This window comes from Rutidosis leptorrhynchoides, chromosome 7 (genome assembly GCF_046630445.1).
Source record: "Rutidosis leptorrhynchoides isolate AG116_Rl617_1_P2 chromosome 7, CSIRO_AGI_Rlap_v1, whole genome shotgun sequence".
Lineage (NCBI taxonomy): Eukaryota > Viridiplantae > Streptophyta > Magnoliopsida > Asterales > Asteraceae > Rutidosis > Rutidosis leptorrhynchoides.
The window spans coordinates 7,689,635-7,715,037 of record NC_092339.1 but is presented as its reverse complement, the minus strand read 5'-3'; the positions used below and the strand labels follow the sequence as shown (position 1 = coordinate 7,715,037).

The window sequence follows — 25,403 nt, the reverse complement described above, 5'->3', positions numbered from 1 at the left end:
ACAGAATGCTGACTATAAACGCAGGGCTGATTTGCGTCGCAAGAAACGTGTGTACGAAGTGGGTGATTTTGTGTGGATCCATTTACGCAAAGAACGGTTTCCAGGGGGTCGTTTTGGCAAGCTTAACCCTCGTGCCGATGGTCCTTTCTGTGTTGTGCAACGTCTTAATGATAATGCTTATAAGATCGCGCTTCCGGGGCATTACAATGTTTCGGCTACCTTTAATGTCGCTGACCTGTCACCATAATGCGGAATGAAAGGATCGATGGCTAAAATAAAGAAAGGATAGATAGTTCAACCTTCTCGGTTAAACAAGAATGGTGCTAACCTTCCCGGTTTAGCAGAAAAACAACCTTCTCGGTTGAAAGACAAAAACCTTCACGATTTGTTTTTGTTTACTCACGTAAAACAATAATAATATTCAATATAAAACTCAACTCCCTAAAAACATAAGATACGTCCTTTAAATACTATATATCTAAACTAATACCTAACATGATAGATAAACATTAATATTAAATCCCAAACTAAGTTGACATAAGCATACGGAAACAAAAGATAAAGTTTAAAAATAAGATAAGAACAACTAGAAATTGAATTGATCCTAACTCTTGACTTTCAATCTCACGTGCATGCCTCACACTTAATTAACCGATTCCAATTCTTATGCTATTCGGCCCAAAGCCCATCAAATAGTCAGCTAAAAGGGTTGTTGAACTTGAGCTTGTTCTTGTTTGATTTGGGCCCTGATCCATATCAGTACATGCATCACCTTCAATATTACTAAATTTATAGTAGATAGATATAACGATATACATATGACATATCATAAGGTCAAAAGTACAATACAATCAAGATTAATTTTTAATCAAAGCTTTTGGATATCCAGAATTGTTCATAACTGTCACTTTAAATTCAAATTGGCCTACAATATTCTCTTTCTTACAAAATAAGATTATAAGACCCAAGGACAAAAAGGATAACTTATTTAAGATGTTTAAAGTGAAGTTAAATAGCCTCATAAAAGATTAAAAAGAAAAACATGTATTGGGTGAGCTTGAAACAAGTACTAATAATACTTCTTTTCATACTTATATAATTTAAAATAGTTAAATATATATAATATTTATTTACTATTTGTCAAACTTTTTAAATTGCCAATTTTAATTAATTTTTACATTTTCATCGCTGTTGTTTACACTATGGAAGATCAAAAAAGGAGCGTTCCACATGCACACATTTGTATGTTTCTGAAAATTTCGTATAAGTTTTGAATCGGTGAACTTGACAAGTAATGAGCTTCCTACTACAAAGAAGATGTGATGATTTTTGAAAGTAATGAATTCTTAACATGCTTTTCATTTTGTTTGTTCATGTTTTTGTAACTTAAAGACTATCCTTTTGGATTTTTTTTTTTAATTGTCGTTCTTTTAACAATTTGGTTAAACATTGTTGTTTTCTATCTCATATAACTTGATGAATTTCGTTACTTTATCTGCACGTTGATTATATAACGTATCATCATTAAAAAATATATATTAAAAATCTCGTGATTTTATGGGTCTTTGTACCAAGTACATATGACACATCATACGGTGAAAATCAAATGTAATTTCACCGCCCCTATTTAATTTCTTAACGGACTTTTAAATGGGCTTTTGTGTTCGGAAACTTATGGCCCTAAACAAAATCAAAACCCACTCCACTCCTTTGCTCGAGCAGATCATTCGTTAGGGTTTTATCTGGGTTTTAAGTTACGGGAAGAAAAAAAAGAAAGAAAAGAAAAATCTTTAACCATTGACACCATCACCAAATACGCTTTAACATTTTCTTTTAGGAGAAGCCGTATCAAGTTTATCTGTTGATTGCGGTGGTTTAGATTTGAGTTGAAAACACGTTCCTCATATTCTTCATTTTCTCATCACAGAACTGCATCTCACCCGAATTCAATATCACGTCTCTTCATTTGCCCTTCTTTAATGTGTGTGAGTCTTTCTTTTCTTATTCTCATATTGAAAAAAGCGTTTTAGGGTTTATACGAATTAAGAGCCTAGTTTAGCTATTAAAACCTAAGTAAGCACATTTATTGTCATGTGCCGAGCATTTATTGGTTAATTAGGGTTTATGTGTAGTTAGGGTTTACATTACGAAAAAAAAAAAAAAAAGGAAAGAGAATCTTCAACCATGGACACCATCACCATTACCCCGTACGCGTTAAGGTTGCTTGTAGCGCTTGTTTGGGCGTTTTTCTTTTTCTTAGTTTACTCTCGTTTCAGGATTGAATGGAATGTATTTTCATCTTACTCTATTGATGGTATTTTACAAGATGGAGTCAAGTCCATCAGGTTGCCGAAAGGGATCACCTTGGTTCATGTCTATGAACAACTCCGAGTTTATGCGGAGGAACATAACCGAAGATGTACAAACTTGAAGAAAAACTTTGAATTTCAAGGTACTATTGAAAGAACAAAGTTTAGTGACTTTAGATCAATAAGGGATATCTTGGAAGGGGTAAAAAAAACTCGAAAGTTACGCAAAAGGACAGAAAGTTACATACTACTATTCTGAATTATCGAAGTCGGAGTTGACAAGACCAAAAGCGGAGGTGGAGGAAGCTAAAAAGTTGAGGTCGGACTTGAAATTGAAAATTGGGGAATTGATCAAACAGTATCAAAAGTTTATATGGGCCATAGAGGACATGTTAGCATCGGAAAGTGCCAAAGTAAGCCATCTGATGTCTTATGTATAAACAAAATTAAATTAGATTAGGTTGTATTGTATCGACCGTGCATTTTACAACCTAAATGGGAATGTTCATAACTGAGAATTGTTTTCTACAGACATCAAATGTGAATGTGGCGGCAGCAAAGAAGGATGAAGGCGAGTGTTCAAAGAAAGCTGGGGAACAAGAAGAAGATGAGGAGGAGGATGATGATGATGGGACGTAGTTATCGAAGAAATGTTGGGGTCGTCGTCACAATTGTTGGTGGCATTGATACACGTTTTGTAGAAGCTTCTATACTTAATTAGTTGGTATTTGCAGGCATCCTTATGTTTTTGTCTGAACTTTTTTGTTCAGTTGTTTACTGCTTTATGTCGATAGGTGCTTGTTAGGTCCTCGTTCTGTTGTGGTTATGTAGTGTGGGCACGGTGTTTTGCTGTTGTATTCCCGCGTTTTTTTTGGTTGGTTAGGCTCGGTAGTAGTTAGCGCTAGCTCAGATGTTTTAGGGTTGTCTTACTGTTTTCGAGCCTAGCCGTTGCACACGGGAAAGGTTTTGTCATTATAGAACAAAACGAAAATCCTGTATGACGTTGTACATGATAGATTATTATCTAGATGAATGATGGGCATGTTTGTACCAATTCATCATCTGTCTTCTCTATGTTAATAGTGAATGGTTTTTCTTTTTCTGTTACCTTTACTTACTGTAGATACATTGGCGTCTCAATATGAAAAGGGGAAGAAGGTGGTTGATGTTTCATCCATGTTGGCTGTTGAATTGTATTGTCGATGCATATTTATCTTTGGTAATTAAACACTGTATTGAATTGAATTAAGTTGACAATAAGGAACTTGAAAATATGAAGTTGTTGTTGGTAAAGGGGAATATGGTTGCTGTTTGATCCATGCTCGCTGCTGCTGATGATGAGTTGTATTGTTGATGTGTGTGTGTGTGTGCGCGCGCGCGCGCGCTCAGTTGTTATCTGAAAAACAACAGATCATAATATGGACCTATATATAAGTAAACCATATGTGGCTGTTTGTTAGCTAGCTAGCTAGCTATTGGTTAGTGTGTTAAAAGGAGCCATGTGTTTGTTTGGTTGGGATATATTATGAAATGGTGTTGTTATGTTTAATTGCTCTTAATTAATTGCCTGCCATCCGGTCCTATATATTAAAATTAGCTTTGGTATTAGTTAAACAAATGGAGGTGATGTTTGTTGCATACTTGATAAGCAAGAAGATGTAAATTTGAATGTGTTATTGTTGTCAAATGGACCACCGAATTTGGATAGCCAAATCGACAAGAAGAAGAAAAGAGGAAGGTTATCAATTAGTAATAATCCGAAAGTCCACGAGTTTGGATCATATTTTAGGGTACTGCCAGAAGGACGACGTACGTTTGGATGATGATGATGTGCTTGACCTGTCCTGGTCCAGATCCCAGGTTAGCTACGTACTTTTTATTAATTTCTAATTGCTGCATCATTATCAATTTTACATGCACATATAATCATCATTACTTCAAAATGGGTCGTTTTCACTAATTTATATCACTAAAGATAGAAATCAGTCCACCACTTCCACCTCCATCTCCACCAGGTCCACCACCACCAAAACCCAATATTATATGCATTTGCTTCCACATCTGTAGCGTAGCATCTGCGGTTAGTGTCCTGGCGGAGCACCAAAGGCCAGAAAAGAAAACAGAGAAGTAATTTAGTACTAATATTAGTTTGAATGTAATAATAAGTTTTGGGGAAGACTTGGAATGGTTATATACAAGTTTTTGGTCTTTGCATGCATGTAAGCATTAAATGATGGTCAATATTTCTATCTGTGAAGTTATTGATTCATCAAATTTAATTAACACTGTTGATGATCATGACCAAACTGGCATAGGTCTGTCAATAAACACATTTTAAGTTATTCTTCAAACCAATAATTATAGAGTTTAAGGTTTAAGAATGAATCAGGAACTCAACCATCCTAATTTTGTCTCGGAATTGAAATAAGTAACAACTTCAACTTAATGCAGCTCTGAATTTCAAAAACTACTGACTTTCACAATTATGATTTACTAAGCTGAGAAATTATTGAAAGCTTACATTGAATGGCATTAATTAATTTTAAAATAGGTGGTCCAAAAAGTTTTTGCAGCAATATATCTTTGATTCCATAAGCAACAGTCTAGTCTTTGTGTGTGTGTATTAAATTCATTCTCAACCACCATTTCAAATCTATTAAATAAATTCATTCTCAACCCTTGTTTCCTTAAACCTTCTTCCTACCTTTCTAGATTCGGGGATCCTTTGCATAACAAGTCCTATTTGTTCATCCTTTCCTTTTTTTACTTCTTCATTAGGTGATGGTTTCTTGTCCGAGGATGGTGGCAACGTTGGCCCTGGCCATGGAGGTTGTGCTCAATAATTCGCCAGATCAGTTACAAGGCAATACTGGTGTCTGTTTCTACGCCTGTGGAGCCCAATGTTTATGGGTGTACGGTTTTTGTTGGTAGGATTGAAAAATGCACTAGAGATATATGCTTAGTAGCGTGTTTGGGAACGAAGCCGAAATAACCGAAAACCAGTGTGTGCTCCTGCAGCTGTATCCAAGCTTAATGGCTCAGGTATTTTCGGTCGAGGTATATATGTGGGATGACCTAATTCCCGTGCTTCTTCATCCGATCGTAGAGTGTCATAGGTAACCAAAACCGAGTGTATTTTGAAACCCCAACTTAACTCTTCTGCGGTTCAGGGTCTTGAGCGTTGTGTGGGTTATTGTTGATAAAATGCCTTTTGTGTTTAAGCATATATGGTTTTGGTTTCTTATGTCTATAAGTTGGGAACGTATGGTTGCATCGTTTGTTTTAACAGGTTACTTGAGACTTCTAAGGAAACGGATTTTGTTGTTACTCTGCCTCTTTGGCGGACAAGGCTAAAGGTTTTTTTTTTTTTTTTTTTTTTTTTTTAGATACGTATGGCTGGAAATACCAAGTGTTCCAATTGCTTTCATGTCGGAGTAAAAAACTCATTTTCGATAGTTTGGCACTAAAATATTCATATACCGCAGCAGATGAACTGGTCTTATCTATTTTCACTTGATACAAAAAATTTGTGTTACAATCCTCATACAAAATGGATATCAAACGGTGTCGTTTTTCGGTGATCGAACCCTAACACCCTAAATGTTATAAAAACTACTCAGTAAAACATGTAGTATCCCGGCCAGAAGTACAGACACCTACACAAAACTATATCAATAAACTTGATTACATACTCGCAACACGTCCTTCTTGAAAGCTCAGCTGAAAATCCTTTAGGACCAAGAAAATAACATTTCTCAAGTCCATCAGCACACAATCTTCCACCCTGTTTAATATATGGGAGTAAAACTTTTCAAACCCAAAGAAACAATAACCTTGTTTACCATAAAAGAATTAAAACTTAAGTTTATATCTGCAAAAAAGATGATTTTTTTTTTTAATATACCTAAGTGAATCCAAACTTAAAGGTGATAGCTTTACTTACCCAATGAAATAATCAGCATATATATTTAGTGCATTTGCGACTATGAACCTGTTAAATGTTAAAGTAAGTTGTACCTGAACGGTTCTGTTGATGAAAATGGTAAAACAAGGCATGTCAGATTGAGATGACTGAGAAAAACGTGAGCAAATAAAGCTGAAAAAGCTCCTGCAAAATGAAGGGTAATTGTAGAGGACTAAGTTTTGGGTACATTCTTCGCGTGCTTTTGGTTAGTAATTCCAGAGCGGCATGTGATCGAAAACCTTGTGTGCGTGGTGAAAATATTGCTAGTTGGAATCGACCAATTGTGCTTGATTTTTAGTTATTATTCTTCAAACCAACAATCCGAGGACATGAGCGGTAAAACCCCCTCCCACACTGCTCTCGCAGCCTTTTGATTCTTTTTTCTTGGTTGGCCGTCATCTTCGTTAGTTTTCTCGTGGTTTAAAAGAATAAAACAATGAATCTAACATATTTGGTGATCGTTTTATGTTTAATCATGTGTATCCCCACTGTGTTGGTGGTGATCACATTCACATGGTTAGTTTATACTAGTTATAAAGGCTATTCTCGGCTCGACTTAATGTATTGTAAATATCAAGTTGTTCTTAGTATGGAACTTGAGCATCATGACACAGGCCGTCTCAACAATTCGATGGCCCTGTGCGAAAATAAAAATGGACCCTCATGCTCGTTAAATTTTTTAATACTTAATTTTTTCTATTTATTACTTACAATTTATTTGAGTAAATAAAATTATAGTATTATAACTTTGATTGACAATTTTTATTGAATTAAATTGAAAATCTTGAAAAAAGTATATACATATTCAAAATTTTGAGTCATTCAAAATTTTTGGGCCCTAAGCGATTGCCGACCTTGCTTTTGCCTAAAGACGCCTCTGTCACGACATATAGTTATGAATTTGGTGTTCCTTATCCTTTGGCTTTACTGGTTTTAGTGTTCAGGATATGCATATGCTCTTTTTGTTATGCAACACTAGTAAATTTGCAGCTAGTAAATTTGCAGAATTTGTTTACTGTTAATTAGTTTGAAAATGGTATTTTTACATTAATCAAAAATATTGCACACACTGACCCAGTATATTGAAATTTGTGACTAAGATACAACGATATTACTTACATTATGTTATGCGACATACAAAATGAATGTATATATGAATTTAATGTTTTGCAATGTTACCTCCATTTTGAAAATTGACGTGAATGTGATGAACTCCAAAACACGTTTTTTCAGTCATGTACATGTTATCTCATCCGGCGACTTATACCAGTTCTTACTAAAAATAGATCTCACATGAACCGAGCTCTACAAAATTGTAGAGTTGTTGCAAAAGATAATAATTACGTGTATCCTTAACGCTTTTTTGGGTACTTATTTGGTTGAACTTGGCTACTATCGACTTCTGTCTAACAAAATGATCAAAATTGGTTAACATGTGTTATTTCGCATACGGCTCTAGTTATTGAGTCAACAGCAAGCGTCGATTTATTGGTGACTTGACTGACTCTTAGAGCACAAAATAATTTTCAGGTAGGATAAAAAAACCCATGGATATTTGATTTTACCATTTTCTCGGCGTCTCAATTTTATTATATTATATAAAAAAAAAATTCCTACTTATTGGCCGGAGGTCCACTCGGAAACAATTTCTCTATCCGTCAAATAGAGAGAGAGATGACTTTTTCTACTTTTGAGAGTGTTTTCACTCTGAGTGGAGAAATGACATGTCTTTATTCTCGGATAGGGGAAGGATTGTGTACATCTCACCTCCTCATACACCACTTATGTGGTATTGGGTTTTGTTGTTGTTGTTGTATGTGTTATATAGCATCTACTCTATCTTTTCATGTTAAATTATGATTTTAATACATTGCACGGGCGATCCTACGTGTTGCGTGGTGGGTTTTATGACCCAACTACTTTAGAAATCTTTTATATGTTATACTATTAAATTGTATTGAACGACATTAAATATAAGTATGGGACCGCATTATTTCTAAAATCTATGATTTTTTAAGGTAAACAACCACTAAATACCCTTCAAATATAATTAGCTCTGAAAACGTTTTTTAGGATCCCATTGAATTTACATCCTGAATTCACCACAAATTTGCTAGTAATGGGTTACGGACTTACGGGTTATAGAAATATGAACAAAAATAAAGAACACAAACCCCGAACTCCAACCACAATTAACATCAGCCACTCTATTTGTTTTCACCTGCGCACGCATATCATTTTTATCTACAACACCTTGGCCAATTCTATTTACTTGCACTCAAATGATCTTACTTTGTCGCCTAAAATCCATATAAGTTATGGTGTACTTCAGTGATAACGTAGTGTTGGAGACTTTAAAGTAACACAACAGCAGCACATTCTACATATGTACTAGACGATTCGTAACTCATATTATCAATCAAGTATGCTAGGAGCACACCCCAAGCAAGCATGTAAGTGGGGCGTGTTGGGCAAGGTGCTCGACAAATGGTGCTGGAAGCAGGGAAAAAAAATAGAAGATGATGAATTATCTTATTAATATTTTTCTCCTTTTACTACTACATTCTTTTCCACTATTAGAACCAACTTTCATTCCTAGCATGCCCCATAACACCTTCCACACTACTTCCCTTCATTCCATCACCGTCATCACATATTACAGTTATCCCCTCAAAACCTTGTCATGTCACCACCACTATTACATTACAAATGGTCTGCCTTTCTAAACAGTGAATCCTGAATTGATCCTTCAAAATTCATACAATTAGAGGCTAACTAACGAAGCTCACAAAAATTCTCAATCATGCCTTTTCTCAGTAACTTAAAAGTTTTTGAAAAAAGAAGTCAGATAGTATCAAACCTCTAAGCTTCCAATGAGCAAATTGATTGATAGAAATCATAATGTAAATGATCATTGAAATCAACGTCCTGGTTAAAGATGTCTAAGAACGGAACTGGATATACTAACTACAGAACCAAAATACCCCCACCCATAACTTACATTAGCATACTTGAAACAAACCATAACTTACATCAGGCATTGTAATTGCAGACTTGATTGATATACAAACTAGTAGATCAAAATACTTATCTCCTGCCACTCATAACTTACAAGGCAGCACAAACAATTACCTTCCCAGGTGGATGTTGAGTAGTGAAGAGTTTGCTCAAAGTCTTCAAGTGGGAGATTGTTGAAGATGTGAAGAATTTGATCAAAGGAATAAGACATAACTTGATGAACAAGGCGCTTGACTTGGTGAACAAGTCGTAGGGAGCTTGACTTGGTGAACAAGTCGTAGGGATTTTGTTGCCTTAATTAAGTCTTCTGGTAGGAATGGAGTATGGAGCAAGTAATAGATATTTATGGAATGTCTTTTGCTTGAAGGAGAAGTTTAACTTGGTGGACAAGTTTAACTCTTCCTATAAATTGTAACCCCTAGCCTCATTATAATGTGTGCACAATAATATAAGAAAATCTCTGGCTTGCGCCCGTGGAGTAAAATCTTCTCTGTGTTTTGGAGTTGGGATATAACCACGTTAAATACCTGTGTCGTTTGTACTTATTTTATCGTTACGCTTTAATTATTCGTTTTTCGTTTGTGGGTTAGTGATTATGATCAATCACTTGTCTTGTTAGGGCCTATCGAATTCCTAACAAGTGGTATCAGAGCTAAAGGTTTGAAGATCGGGTACAATGGCGAATTGAAAGTATGGTGAACAAATGACGGGTCTAGAGATTTTCTAAATTTCGGATGTTCATAAACTGTTGCAGAAGAAAAATCATGATAGGTTCGTTAACCGTTCGATCGGTTTGAAATTTTTATCGAAGTTGCGAGATACATAGTTCAAGTTACCGTAAAAATTTGAGGATGATCGGACTTTTAGATTTCAAGATATAATTTTCGAATGCTTCTGTTCAAAGTTTAATTACGGAGCTGTGAGAGAAGAAAAATCACTACGGGTTTTTTAACCGTCGGATCGCCTTGAAAATTTAAGTGTAAGCAAAAGACGTACATATCTAGTCGTGATAAAAATTTGACAGTGAGCAGACCGTTAGATTTGAAATTATATTTTTTTTTTTTTGAAATTGCAGTCGTTCGGGTTTGGAGCTGCAGTGAGAGAAAAATCATAGAGGGTTCGTCTATCGTTGGATCGACGTGAAAATTGGACTGTAGGTTCCAGAAGTACTCATCTAAGAGTATTAAAACTTTGATGATGATCGGAATGTTGGATCTTGAGATACGATTTTTTTAAGTTGCGGCAGTTTTATGAGATAGTTCCGGTTTTGATGTTGCGAGTGGCGAGACGATTTGTTTTGAGAATCTTTGGGCGATAAAGGCTGTGATTTTTCAGAGATGTAGCTTTGTTACGGGAGCCGAAATAAATTCCGGATGTGATGGACGACGCTGTGGGCGCACCTCTCAGTGTGCGTGCGTTCCTTTGGTAACGTTGAGTTGATCCTGAAGTCTTGTATCGAAATCTCACTGGTCCGTACACAGACAGTTTGAGAGTTCCGTTTGGCGGCGGTAAATGTTGGGTCTGAACTATTGGTGGAAGGGAGGCTGATATTGCTCAATATATATATATATATATATATATATATTTTTTTATTACGCAATATCGCCCTCATTTCATTCGGTTTTGATGTTCGTTGGGCCCAAAAGTTGTTCTCCTGCGCCAAAGTGTCGACTCAAGGCAAAATTCCTAACTTGGTGTAAAATTGATCAAGAAATGCTCAAAAAGTGCAAAGAAAATGACAAGTGCAGGGAACAGCTCAAAAAGCGCCACTCATGTGGAGGAGCGCCGCTCCTGAAGGAGAAGCGGCGCTCTCATGCATGATTGTCTTCATTTTTCATCAGTGAGCAGAAGCGCCATTCTACAAGCCAAAAGCGTCGCTCCTGTCAAGCCAAAAGCGACGCTCCTGTCAAGCCAAAAGCGACGCACCAAAGTCAAAAGTGCCGCTCATGTTTTAAGCCAAAAGCGCCGCTCCTGAAGGAAAAGTGGCGCTCCTGACGCTGTTTCAACCCGAATTTTCACCACTATAAAAGGAAAAAGATATGTCATTTTTCAAGAGAGCTGCAGTTTTTACTCCGAATTTCACACACGAAACCCTAATTTCATCATCCATTAGAGGTTTAAAGTGAATTGAAAGAAGCAAGCTCTTTAATTATAATAATTATAAATATAATTTATTATATACAATCATAAAATATAATTATGAATCAAGTTACTTAAGATGTTGTAACACCCTAGGTAAATTCCACATTGCCCACACAATGAGTGATAATGGGATTATAAGGTAATACTCAAGCTTAAATGGCACAACGCGTTTTGGGACCACAGGCAGAGCAGATGTGTGAGTACGTTGTGGTTAAGCGTGCTCGGGCGAGAACACTACCAAGATGGGTGACCTCCTGGGAAAGTGATTCTCGTGTGTGGTCGCCAAAAAAAAGTCGTGCGCCTGCGGGCAAAGCGGACAATATTGTGGTCATGTTAAGCTGGGGTGTTACAGAATAGTATCAGAGCCACTCATGTGCTGGTGGGGGTGGTGGGGCAAACCTCATCGAGGACGATGAGTCCCTGTGGGGGGGGGGGGGGGGTGAATGTAACACCCTAGGCAAATCCCACATTGCCCACACACATGAGTGATAATGAGATTATAAGGTAATACTCACGCTTAAATGGCACAACGCGTTTTGGGACCACAGGCAGAGCAGATGTGTGAGTACGTTGTGGTTAAGCGTGCTCGGGCGAGAACACTACCAGGATGGGTGACCTCCTGGAAAAGTGATTCTCGTGTGTGGTCGCCAAAAAAAAAAGCCGTGCGCCTGCGGGCAAAGCGGACAATATTGTGGTCATGTTAAGCTGGGGTGTTACAGATGTTCTTTAATTACACCGTAAATATATATTATATGTATTTACTTGAAAAAAAATCATCATTATAAGTGTATTTATTAATTACGACAACCCACTCTCCAACATCGTCACTTTTTTTTTGAGAACTCATCACCTTAGTGATTTACCTGAGTTTAAATTGAGTGGTATGGAGGTTTGATCCAACTTGGAGTACTGCAAACCCAGATTCGATTCTCACTCCAAGCAGGGAGTTTTCAGAATTTGATGGTACTGCCAACATCAATGCGATTTGGGAAGGTCACGGGGAGGGGGGTCCCAACTTTCGATAGTACTACCAACAACTTCGCGAATTGGTCTCAAGGTGCTAGTTGATACATTAAACCACAATCAATTGGCCTTCTTATGGTTCATGTTAATTGAGTTGGTCATGTTGTGGGTCTTGGTCTCAAGGTGCCCTAGCACATATGTTTGAGCACATACAAACCAATAGCTTTACCTCTTTGTATAACAAATATTGGAGGTGGTTTTCCTTATTCAAGTTACTCAGAGAGAGTGAACATTTATTTTCTTTAGATGTAAATACCTAACCAAGTACCTCTGCGACCATTTCTGACCTTTTCCTTGATCATGCCAGATATGTTTATCTAAGGTGGTTTGTTTCTTCATGTGCAACTCATCACCCACCTCCCCAAATCCTACCAACCCACTATAGATTTATCTAATAAAACCTGGTTGGCTGATATTCTAGGAGGCTATTATGATCTGTATCGACAAATCTAAATATATGGAGCATTTGGACAATGAATATAGCTATAATCTTCAACTTAATTGTGTTCGATCGTATTGCCGTGCTAAACTCAAGGTATATTCTTTATGAATGACCTCATAATATTTTTGATTATGTTCAAATTATAGTCGATACTCTGTACATTGAATCATCCAATCTGAATCATATATTGGTCTGTATCTGACTTGTGTTAAATTTAAATAAAAGAGAGCCCTAGTTAATTATATCCGGATCCAATGGTTTATCAGGTTAGCCATAATATAAGTTATACTACAATAAAGTTGTTTTTTTCATGTATAAAACATCCTGTATATCTGTTTGGTTCCGGTTTTTTATTTTACTTTTTAAAATATTTATTATTTTTTAATTTAGGGTAATAGCTCATTGTGCATTTGGACATATCACCAAATGTTGCAATTATTTTTTTACAGTCCAATCCGAAGAATGTTATAGGCTTAGTAGCAATGGGTGGTAAAATGAAGACGTTTGAACCTACTAGTGATCTTGATATAATTTTCCGTCAGCTTAAATATTACCTTGGAGGTTAGCTTTATATGCTTAAATTTTCCTACTAGTGGTCTTGTTTTTTATATCTTATATATCACTGATTCTAGTTGTAATTGTAGGCTAGGATCATTTTATTTGACTCAGTTTCACCTTGTTTGTTTCTCAGCTCGATATGTAATAGGTGGTGAGTTGAATTTTATGTCAGCGCTGATTAGTTGCGGGTTCGAACTTTCTAATTATCCTGATGATAAATACCTAAAAAGGATTATTTTCTTTCTTGGAGGGTATGTGTTTGTTGTTTGTTATGCTTAAATGTTTCACCCGACTGCTACTATGTATCTATCTACTCGTAAAGGCTAATAATAGTATGTTATGTTTGATCTTAATTAATAATTGCCTGCCAGTCCTATTTGTCAACTTCTTATTGAACACGCGGAGGCTTTTGGAAAGGGTTTAAAAAAACAGGGTATAGCTGTTGATGTTGTCAACTTCTTTCCAAAGGAACGGAACGACGGTTATTGGGCGAGGTTGCTTGATACATTTGTTGCTTCTGCTAATAATAATAACAACAGCCACATTAAACATGTTCGACCTCATGCTTGGACACTTAGTACTGACGTCCTATCCAGGTTGGGTTTTTATCATCATCAATATATATTACTCGTATATGTGTGTGTGTGTGTATGTTATTACTTTTACTAGAGTATTTTACGTGCATTGTATGTATTTTGATTACTATTTGTTTGTGATTACTCGTATGTGTGTGTGTGTGTTATTACTTTTACTAGAGTATTTTACGTGCATTGTATGTATGTATTTTGATTACTATATGTATGTTTGTGATACTGCCAGAAATTCAGAAATACTACCTGGTGCTTCACTGGCAGAAGAGGAGATCCGGTGCCTCGAGACGAATACTCCAACAACATCTAAAACAGTTGGAGTGGAACAACCTGGTAAACATAATGAACTTGACAACATATCTACTGTCACTAATTCCGCAATCATCAGCTCTATTACAAGTGATATAAATGGGGAGATAGCAAGTGAAATAAATGTCAAAGATGTTAGGGGGAAGAAGAAGCAAGTTGCTGCTACAAATTATGATGATGACGACGATGATGATGATGATGATGATGATGACGACGACATTGATGATGATGATAAATATGACATTGATGATGATGATGATGATGAATATGTGGAAGGTGAGCAAAGGAATGAAAAGGCGAAGAAGGTGGGCAAGGGAATGTGGTTAATGGTGGCTGTTGTTTGTTACTTATTTATTTATAACCTTGGTTAACACTTAGCGAGGAGGTGGCATAATATGAAGAAGTTGTTGGCCAAGGGGAATATGGTTGCTGTTTGATCCATGCTCGCTGTTGCTCCTGCTGATGATGAAGAATTGTATAGTTAATGAATTACTCCGTAATAGTTAAATGGATTCAGTTGACCACGTTACCCACACATAATTTAGATGTTGGTGGAAAATCGTCTGTCGTCTATATATTAAAAATATTGTTTTAATAATTTACGATTAGAATACACTTATCATTGAAAAAAAAAAATTGGACATTTTGTTTATCAATTGTAGTACAAAGTGACTATCGTTTCACTTGAATAATAATAAAAAAAAAAGCAAAAAGTATTACATTCAAAAGAAAAAAGAAATATACAAAAAAATTATAGATTTGTTAATATACAAAAAAATTATGGATTTGTTTTCGTCTGTGTTCCAAACTCCACACTTAAAGGGGTTCTTTTAGTAGTATATATAAGTAACAAGTAGACAATCGACAAATCAGTAACCCTAATCGGGAATCGTGAACAAAAACCAGTAACCCTGATCGAGAATCGTCAACAAAAGTCAGTAACCCTAAGCGAATGAAACCCTAACCTTTCATTGATTACGTCGTGAAACTCCCAAAAGTTAAATCAGTAATAAAATTAGGCGATTAAACTGTAATTTGTCACCCAGATCGCATAGTCACGAACATAAACCAACAAAATCCAACAAAATGGAAAAACCTTAATCTCACGTTGTAATCGCATACACCAGCATAAAAAGCTTTAAGAGTGAAATGAAATGTATATGATGAGTAATTATTATTAATAAGCCAGATGTTTAAAATGACAATGAAGACATCAATATACACAGACAACATTGCATGCTTGTACTATAACGAGATCCGGATTGGCCCGCGCGTTGCGGCGGGTCCTTTCGGGTTCGGTGCTCATAATTAACGTAGCGTTATGTATTTACAGAAGCAAATAATGGACCGTTTGTTAAGCCCTGTTTTAAATGTCGACGTGTTTAACGTTTTATAGAAGATGTCCGTTTCGAACGCAGCTAGTTACTTTTTTTTTCGTAAAATTATTTCTAGTTAAACAGTGGTGTCGGAAAAATTTAACGCGCGGAAAGCGGGAAGATACGGCCTGTTAAAAATTTGGGTGGAATTTGTTTAAGATTTTTAATAAAATAATAATTTTACGTTTTATACCACTGAAAAAATTGTATAGAAGACCATAGTTGGGGCTAGTTTTTGTAAATGGGTTGTTGTCGTTGTTTGTAAAACTAAAGAAGGCCCAAACGACATTGTTTGACACCTCCTTTAGTATATAAGAGGTAATAATCTTATTTATATATAATTTGGTGATGTCGGACATCACTATGGGTGGAGTGTTAAATTATTAGAATGAGTTTTAATTATTTGATGATGTCATCAACTTTAAATTCGGTTAAATAATTAAATAATTTAATTTAATATCTATTATCTATTATTTTAATTTTTTAATATATTTAGGAAAACCTGTAAAAAAGATGGGAACTTGTGAAAATTAATACTGTAATTTTAGTGTCAGTATCTAATCTATTTCCTAGACAACCTTCTCGATTTCTCATGTCGCATTAAGCACGCTTTCTTTGAAAGGAGATATTGTGTAGTTTCTAGACTAGCTTTTCAACTTCACCCTCTGTTAAATACTTCATGACAGTCATCAAACCCTAAGTATACTTCCTTCAAAGTAACAATTGCACATTAAAACAGCAAAAACACCGCCTTTTTCTCTACATTGTTGTGCTCATATGAGATACATCACCTCTGCATATTTCTTTACCTTTTCGCTGGAGATATTACATTTGGTGATGACGCCACCACATTGCGAAGTTATTTTACCGTCCTATGCGTGGTGGAGGTGGTGTTGAACTGCTGATTGTGGTGGAGGTGTCAAGTTTTATTAATTCTGACCAAGTAAGTTTTTGATGAATTGTTCTGTTTCGATGTTTTTCATTTTCTATTTTAGTTATGGGTTCCACAATAATGCATTGGATTTACTTCAAAAAATGTTAGATTATGATTTAGAGTATGCCCTAAACATGGAGTTTTATTGATTTAATGTTTTAACCATGTCTTCACAAGTTGTTTTCGATCAGATGAAGTGAAGTTATTACTGTTTTTGCTGTGGTTATTAGATGCGTTTTTAATTATAATCGAGACACCTCTCGGTTCATAAGTTTAAGTGTCGATTTATTAGGAATAGTATAGTATTGGCGCCATTAAGCAACATGGAAATACTCTTATATTAATACAGATTGAGCAATTCGTTAGTTATATGGTAAGAAACATAGAAAATAATACCTTTCATAACAGTTTATGCTATATAATGGAAATACAACAGAGTTTGGTGACTTTGTTTGAAATGATTGTGAGGAAACTAGGCCAAGAACATGTATATGGTGAAAGCTATTCAAATATGATGTTCACGGGAGAAGTTGTATCATCTAATTGGTAATCCACGCCAACGTGTGGTGTTTGATGTAGGCTTTATGAAAGAAAATTAGCACCTGCTGTCATTGTTTGTAAATAATGTAATGTGTGTCGTTCCAGTTTGTTTGATGTGTGATGTGATGCTGATTTCAAAGATGAGGAGGAGGAAGAAGATGGAAAGCTGCTTTATTATGCTATTAATGTTTTTGAAATTGTATTAATAGAATTGGACTAGTATTGTATTTATATGGTATATTCATTTGGTGCAGAAGATGGTTTATATGGTATATAATGTTATTTTATTGGCAATTCATTCCGAGTTAGAAAAAGTCAGTTCCTTCCCCCCAAGGGTTCAGTTGTTTGCCGATTCAAGTCAAGACTGTGGTCCGGCAGAAAAACAGAAGTCGTCTGTATCAAGGTGCTATATATATTATGTAACGACCCGACAAAATCTTCATTGACGGCGCCGTTAACTTAGGTCCCGTTACGTGGTCATAGTCCCTAAATGAGTGTTTGACCAAAATTATGTCGCATTCATTTGAAACGTGCATGACTTGCAAAGTTTTAAGTAACCCAACGGTTCGACAACAAGTTAAGTTTACAAAAGTTGTAAAGTATAAATGAAATAACTTGCGACATAATAAGTTGAAAATCACAGTTGCTATCAATAGCGTATGCATGTAAACATTAAGTTTGAATACAAAGGTGCTATCACTAGCGTATGCATGTATGCTTGACCCCAAGAAAGAAATCAAAGTGTGCGGAAGCATGTATCAAGTAGCCAAGTATGAACCCGAGAAACATATAGAAAACTGTCAACGAAAAACGTTGGTGAAATCATAGGTGTATTTGTAAACGTCGTTTTTGAACCACAAGAATTTGTATAGTTGATTATCCAAATCCTTTGCATTCCAAAAGTATGTTCGCGAGCACCCAATTATCAAGACTTAACTGTTTTGTACCCTGTTACGTAGTGTTAGAACATACACTATACCCGAAAATATATTTCATCCGCTAACGGTAGCGAACCGTCCGAATGAGGGCTCGTCAAGCCCATGTGATCACATAACATAAGTTCACGTTTACACCCTGCAAGTGTAACTAATGATAATTGAATTGAGGCTTTTTGTTCTAACTTGCTGTGGAATGTTTGTTTTCGTACTTGTGTTCAAAGCATAAAAGTATGATACGTATATGTTTCTCATCCCATGATTTAAAAGTATAAAAGTTGTTGAAAAGATGGGACTATGATCTTACCTCGAGTGCACGAGTATAAAGGTATTTCACAAAGTAAACGTGTGCAAGAACGAATGCTAGTCTTGACCTAAACAAGTAGGTTGTATCAATACTGGTAAAATACGGTCGGTCAAAGTTGTTCAATTAGTCCTATGGCTCGTTACGACTCGATTACATAGCATGTGAGTCAAGTTGTCAAGTTTCATGCAAGATATGAGTACAAGAGAGAGGCTATAACAATTAAACAAAGTATTGGTTAAGTTTGACCAAAGTCAAACTTGGACAAAGTCAACTCAAAAGTCGATGGGTCCGGGTCGAGCAACGAACAATTTTTCTACGCTTTATAATCATATATAAGTATGTTGGAACAAGTTTCATGTTAATCGGACATGTATAGCATAGCGGGAATTAAACGGTGGGGCAAAAGTTAAAAAAAAATGCTGAGCACGAAAAGCACTAACCTGCACAAATGCGCAATTTCTTGCACACTTGTGAAAATAAGGGTAAACTGGGATCAGAAATCCCATTGTTTTAGTTGGGCACGAATTGCACTAATCTACACAAATGTGCAATTTCTTGCACACTTGTGCAAACTGAAGTGCTGAAATTTTCAAGTGCACGAACCAAAACTCTTTCAACCACAATTTATGAACCGTAAACACTCAAAACACGTATCTTATATCGTTGGAAAGGTAATTTAACGAGGAATACAAATAAACACATATAATCAATCAAATACATAATTTACAATAACAAAATCCGCGTCGAATGATCGCTAAAAGTTCATTATCAAAGTTTCAAGTTCATAAAATGCATTTCATGGTTCGGGAATCCAATTTACACATACGATACGCCGTTTCGAAGATAATTAAACATACAATACAATTAAACACTTACTAACAACATTTCATAGCATTCAAAGAATCAAAAGTTCATTTTAAAGTTCATCAAACCCTAACCAAAAATCACAAAATCAATAATCATGTTAATGGAGTTTTCCAAGTCAACCTACACATCAAATTGAAGCTAATGATGCTATTAACACATTTAATACATGCACTTTAACATAATAATAACATTTAATCAACCAAAACCAAGAATTAAACAAACCCATTTCAAGTTCATGCTAGTTTATGCACAACAACAAGATCGACTTCCTTCAAGTATAGTCGTGCTAACTTTTCCATTTTGTCATCTTCTCTCATTGGTAGAAAGTGTGCTGACTTGGTAAGACGATCGACTACTACCCAGATTGTATCGTAACCACTTGCAATCCTTGGCAATTTAGTAATGAAATCCATGGTGATGTTTTCCCATTTCCATCCGGGATTTCTAGTTGTTGAAGTAGACCGGATGGTTTCTGATGTTCAGCTTTGACCTTAGAACAAGTCAAAAATTCCCCTACATATGTAGCGATATCAGATTTCATACCCGGCCACCAAAAGTGTTCCTTGAGATCTCGGTACACTTTCCCGCTCCAGGATGTATTGATTATCTGGTTTTATGTGCTTCACTAAGTACCATTTCTCTCACATCTCCAAACTTTGGTACCCAAATTCTTTCATCCCTATACCGGGTTCCGTCTTCCCTAATATTAAGACGTTTCTCCGATCCTTTGGGTATTTCATTCTTCAAATTTCTCTCTTTTAAAGCTCCCTGTTGCACCTCCTTTATTTGAGTAGTAAGGTTAGTAAGAATAATTATATTCATAGTTTTTACCCTCATAGGTTCTCTGTCCTTTCTACTCAAAGCGTCGGCTACCACATTCGCCTTTCCCGGGTGGTAACGAATCTCAAAGTCGTAATCATTCAACAACTCAATCCACCTTCGCTGTCTCATATTCAGTTGTTTCTGATCAAATATATGTTGGAGACTTTTGTGATCGGCATATATGATACTTTTGACCCCATATAAGTAGTGCCTCCATGTTTTTAATGCAAAAACAATAGCGCCCATTTCCAAATCGTGAGTCGTATAATTTTGTTCGTGAATCTTCAATTGTATGGACGCATAAGCAATTACCTTCGTTCGTTGCATTAATACACAATAGAGGCCTTGCTTTGAGGCATCACAATAAATCACAAAATCATCATTCCCTTCAGGCAATGACAATATAGGTGCCGTAGTTAGCTTTTTCTTCAATATCCGAAACACTTTCTCTTGTTCATCCTTCCATTCAAATTTCTTCCCTTTATGCGTTAATGCAGTCAAGGGTTTTGCTATTTTGGAAAAATCTTGGATGAATCTTCTGTAGTAACCAGCCAATCCTAAAAATTGGCGTATCTGCATCGGAGTTTTTGGGGTTTCCCATTTCTCAACGGTTTCAATCTTTGTCGGATCAACCTGTATACCTTCTTTGCTCACTATGTGACCGAGGAATTGAACTTCTTTCAACCAAAATGCACACTTTTAAAACTCAGCGTACAGTTTCTCCTTCCTCAACAATTCTAGCACTTTTCTTAAATGTTCTTCGTGCTCTTGATCATTCTTTGAGTAAATAAGGATGTCATCTGAAAGGACCCGTTCATATACATTATAAACGATTCACAATAGTTGATTACATCGCGAGGTATTTGACCTCTAAATGATACATTTTACAAACATTGCATTCATTTTTAAAAGGCAAACTTTCATTACATCGAAAGTTAACAGGCATGCATACCATTTCATATTATATCAAAATATCCATGACTTAATAATAATCTTGTTGGACCCAACAACTCGAATGCAACGTCTTTTGAAATATGTCATGAATGACTCCAAGTAATATCCTTAAAATGAGCTAATGCACAGCGGAAGACTTTTTTAATACCTGAGAATAAACATGCTTTAAAGTGTCAACCAAAAGGTTGGTGAGTTCATTAGTTTATCAAAATTAATCATTTCCAATAATATAATAGACCACAAGATACTCATATTTCGAAATGATAAGCTCTTCTAGAGGGACGACGACATCGGGTTCAGCAAGACACTTCTTCAAGTTTGATACATGGAATGTAGGATGAACAGAATTCGATCGAGTTGGGAGTCCGAAACGGTAAGCAACGGGTCCAATAAGCTCCAAGATTTCCAAAGGATCAAAATATCTGGGATTTAGCTTTCTACGTTTCTCGAAATGGATTACACCTTTTCAAGGTGTGACTATTACCATTACGCGGCCAACCACTTGGAAATTTGAGAGGTTTACGTCTAACATTGGCACAGTGGCGACTACAGGCCGTCTTGAGACTTTCTTGAATTTGAACGATCTCAACGGTCATTCCATGAATGGGTTCGGGTTCGGTGGTTTGATTGTTGCCTACGTCGGCCCAACAAATAGGAGAACGATATTTGTGGCCATATAAAGTTTCGAAAAGGTGTGGCGTTAATACTCGAATGATAATTATTGTAGTAAGAGAATTTGGCTAAAGAAAAATACTTTTCTGAAGTAAATTTGAAGTTGATAACACAAATTCGTATCATGGTTTCCAAGGTTTGAATCATACATCTGCTTCGTTCGTCGATTTGTGGTTGATGCGCTGTACTCATGTCTAAACGTGGTCCCAAGGCTTTTTGTAAGTCTAAAAGTGAAACGAGCATCTCGATCCGAAACGAGGTACATTTCCTTAAGATATATTTGAACAATTCGCGCCGCGAAAGATTTATCGGTTTCCGAAAACGTTCGTTAGGACTATTCACCCTCGTGGTGAATACTAGTATAACGTGAAGAGTCTCTCTCTCCATTGAGAATTTAGAATAAAGATTTCCTTATACGGAAGTACGAGTTTAATGCGAGAGAAGTTTCCGCCTCGATGTGAGCATAACAAGCATATTGTAGTTCGTCGATAAAACTGTGTGAAAAAGAGATAGTATACACGTGTAACATATGTTTTGAAGTCGAAAGAATTTGTCATTCATTCGGAAGCATAAATATGGTTCGGAAATAATCAAAGGTGTGTCCTTGGTATGGTTGTTATCAATATTCTCGGAGTTTTCGGATGTCCAACAAGAAAAATGAAGTCATGTACATGGCACATGGTGGTGATTAGGTTGATCGAGTCCAATCACCATCACGAGTAATTAGAACTTTGGTATGAATTACCATAATATAACCACATTGATCGAGTGTCGTTATATTACGCTAACTCATGCCTCCATTCCCACATCACTCTATAGAACTAAGTTTGTGTAATCGTGAAGTTTTAAAATGAACAAAGTGTAACGACGTCTCTAACGTGACTCGTATTGAATCAAAAGAATTAGTGCAACTCTGAAGAAGCATTTCCCGAGGGAAGTGTATAACTGGTTGTTCACGTCAATGCGGTTCAAGTCAACCGATAATGTAGTTAGGTACGAAAAGAGTAACGAATCATGATAACGAATAGTACGCAACCGTAGTGATAAGTAGTGACGACGATACTGAAATGTCCCGTTCATATTGATTATAAACGTTTCATATTAATTGATTTCGTTGCGAGGTATTGACCTCTATATGAGACGTTTTTCAAAGACTGCATTCGATTTTAAAAACAAACCATAACCTTTATTTTATCGATAAAGGTTCAAAAGCATGACGTAGATTATCAAGTAATGATAATCTAAAATATATCAGTTTTACACACGACCATTACATAATGGTTTACAATAATATTACACATCGATTTAAATCACCGAATGCAGTTTTTAAAAAATATGTTACAAGCATGCTTGACTCCAATTCTTGTCCTTAATTTAGCATGCAACATCGGAAGCTCTTAATAATCACCTGAGAATAAACATGCTTAAAACGTCAACGAAAATGTTGGTGAGTATAGGTTTAACCTATATATCAAATTATATTAATAGACCACAAGATTTCATTTTTCACAATACATACAGGAACACTCATCTGTATAAAAATCATTCATATGAAGAACACCTGGTAACCGACATTAACAAAATGCATATAGAATATCCCCAAATATACAGGAACACTCATCTGTATATAAAAATCGAAGTACTAAAGCATCCATAACCTGGATGGGGTCTGTTAGGCCCAATAGATCTATCTTCAGGATTCGCGTCAATTAGTGGCGTTCACTAATTCTTAGGTTACCAAGCAAAAGAGATGATATTCAATAAGATAATTCAATCATAGAATGTAATTTTCAAGTACTTGTGTCTATTTTGTAAATCATTTATAAAAACTGCATGTATTCTCATCCCAAAAATATTCGATAGTAAAAATGGGACTATAACTCACTTTCACAGATTTTTCCTTCGTCGGAAAATAACACTTGGCCACTGGTCGATTCACGAACCTAAAACAAATATATACATATATATCAAAGTATGATTGAAATATATTCACAACATTTTTTATTACGTTTTTGTGATTTAATTTTGTTAAGTTAATAGTCCAACGTTAGGAGTCCACAATTAGTTGTCCACAGTTAGTAGTACAGAAATAAATCAATATATATTATCTCGAATCAATCCACGACCCAGTGTATACAAGTCTCAGACTCGATCACAACTCAAAGTATATACATTATTTTTGGAATCAACCTCAACCCTGTATATCTATCTTGAACATTACCGTATATAGAGTGTCTATGGTTATTCCAAATAATATATATAGATGACGTCGATATGATATGTCAAAATATTGTATACGTGTCTATGGTCTATCAAGATTACATAATATATGTTAGAATACATGTATAATACAATATAAGTTAGTTAAGTTATGGTTAGTATAGATTTGTTACAAATTTCACGTAGTTAAAACAAGCAAAAATATCCAATTTTGTTTTACCCATCATTTCTTCGTTACAAATCCGTTTTAAGTGAATCAAATTGCTATGGTTTCATAATGAACTGAAATTTATGAAACTAAACAGAAAAAGTATAAGTTTATAGTCAGAAATACAGGTTACAAGTCATTATTGTAAGAGGTAGTCATTTCCGTCGAAAGAACGACATCTTGATGACCATTTTGAAAAACATACTTCAACTTTGAGTTTAACCATGATTTTTGAATATAGTTTCATGTTCATAAGAAAAATTATTTTCCCAGAAGAACAACTTTTAAATCAAATTTTATCATAGTTTTTAATTATCTAACCCAAAACAGCCCCCGGTTTCACTACGACGGCGTATGTTCGGTTTTACGGTGTTCTTCGTGTTTTTAGGTTTTAAATCATTAAGTTAGCATATCATATAGATATAGAACATGTGTTTAGTTGATTTTAAAAGTTAAGTTCCGAGGATTAACTTTGTTTGCGAACAAGTTTAGAATTAACTAAACTATGTTCTAGTGATTACAAGTTTAAATCTTCGAATAAGATATATATATATATATATATATATATATATATATATATATATATATATATATATATATATATATATATATATATATATATATATATATATATATATATATATATATGAATCGAATGATGTTATGAACATCATCACTACCTCAAGTATAGTAGGTAAACCTACTGGAAATGACAAGAAATGATCTAGAGCTTCAAAGGATCTTGGATGGCTTGGAAGTTCTTGAAGTAGAATCATGACACGAAAACAAGTTCAAGTAAGATTTCTACTCGAATTAAGATTGTTATAGTTATAGAAATTGAATCAAAGTTTTAATATGAGTATTACCTTGAATTAGAGAGATAACCTACTGTAAATAATAAAGATTTCTTGAGGTTGGATGATCACTTGAAATGGATTTGCAAGATTGGAAGTGAACTAGCAAACTTGAAAGTATTCTTGATTTTATGAAACTAGAACTTATAGAATTTATGAAGAACACTTAGAACTTGAAGATAGAACTTGAGAGATCAATTAGTTGAAGAAAATTGAAGAATGAAAGTGGTTGTATGTGTTTTTAGTCGTGACTCATGGATTTGATATAAAGGATATGTAAGTTTGTTTTCTTGTAAATAATTCATGAATGATTTATAATATTTTTATAATTTTGCTAAATAATTCATACTAGATTACAA

The 25,403-nt window shown here is 35.3% G+C and overlaps 1 protein-coding gene across 1 annotated transcript; it reads left to right on the top strand.

The window, feature by feature from the left end:
* Nucleotides 1-12,881: 12,881 nt before the first annotated feature.
* LOC139858873 (uncharacterized) lies at nt 12,882-14,561 on the top strand. The gene is made up of 4 exons (XM_071847710.1): nt 12,882-12,991; nt 13,348-13,459; nt 13,590-14,052; nt 14,276-14,561. The coding sequence occupies exons 1-3, from the start codon at nt 12,887-12,889 to the stop codon at nt 13,733-13,735; spliced, it is 363 nt and encodes a 120-aa protein (XP_071703811.1). The 5' UTR covers nt 12,882-12,886; the 3' UTR covers nt 13,736-14,052; nt 14,276-14,561.
* The last annotated feature ends 10,842 nt before the right edge of the window (nt 14,562-25,403 follow it).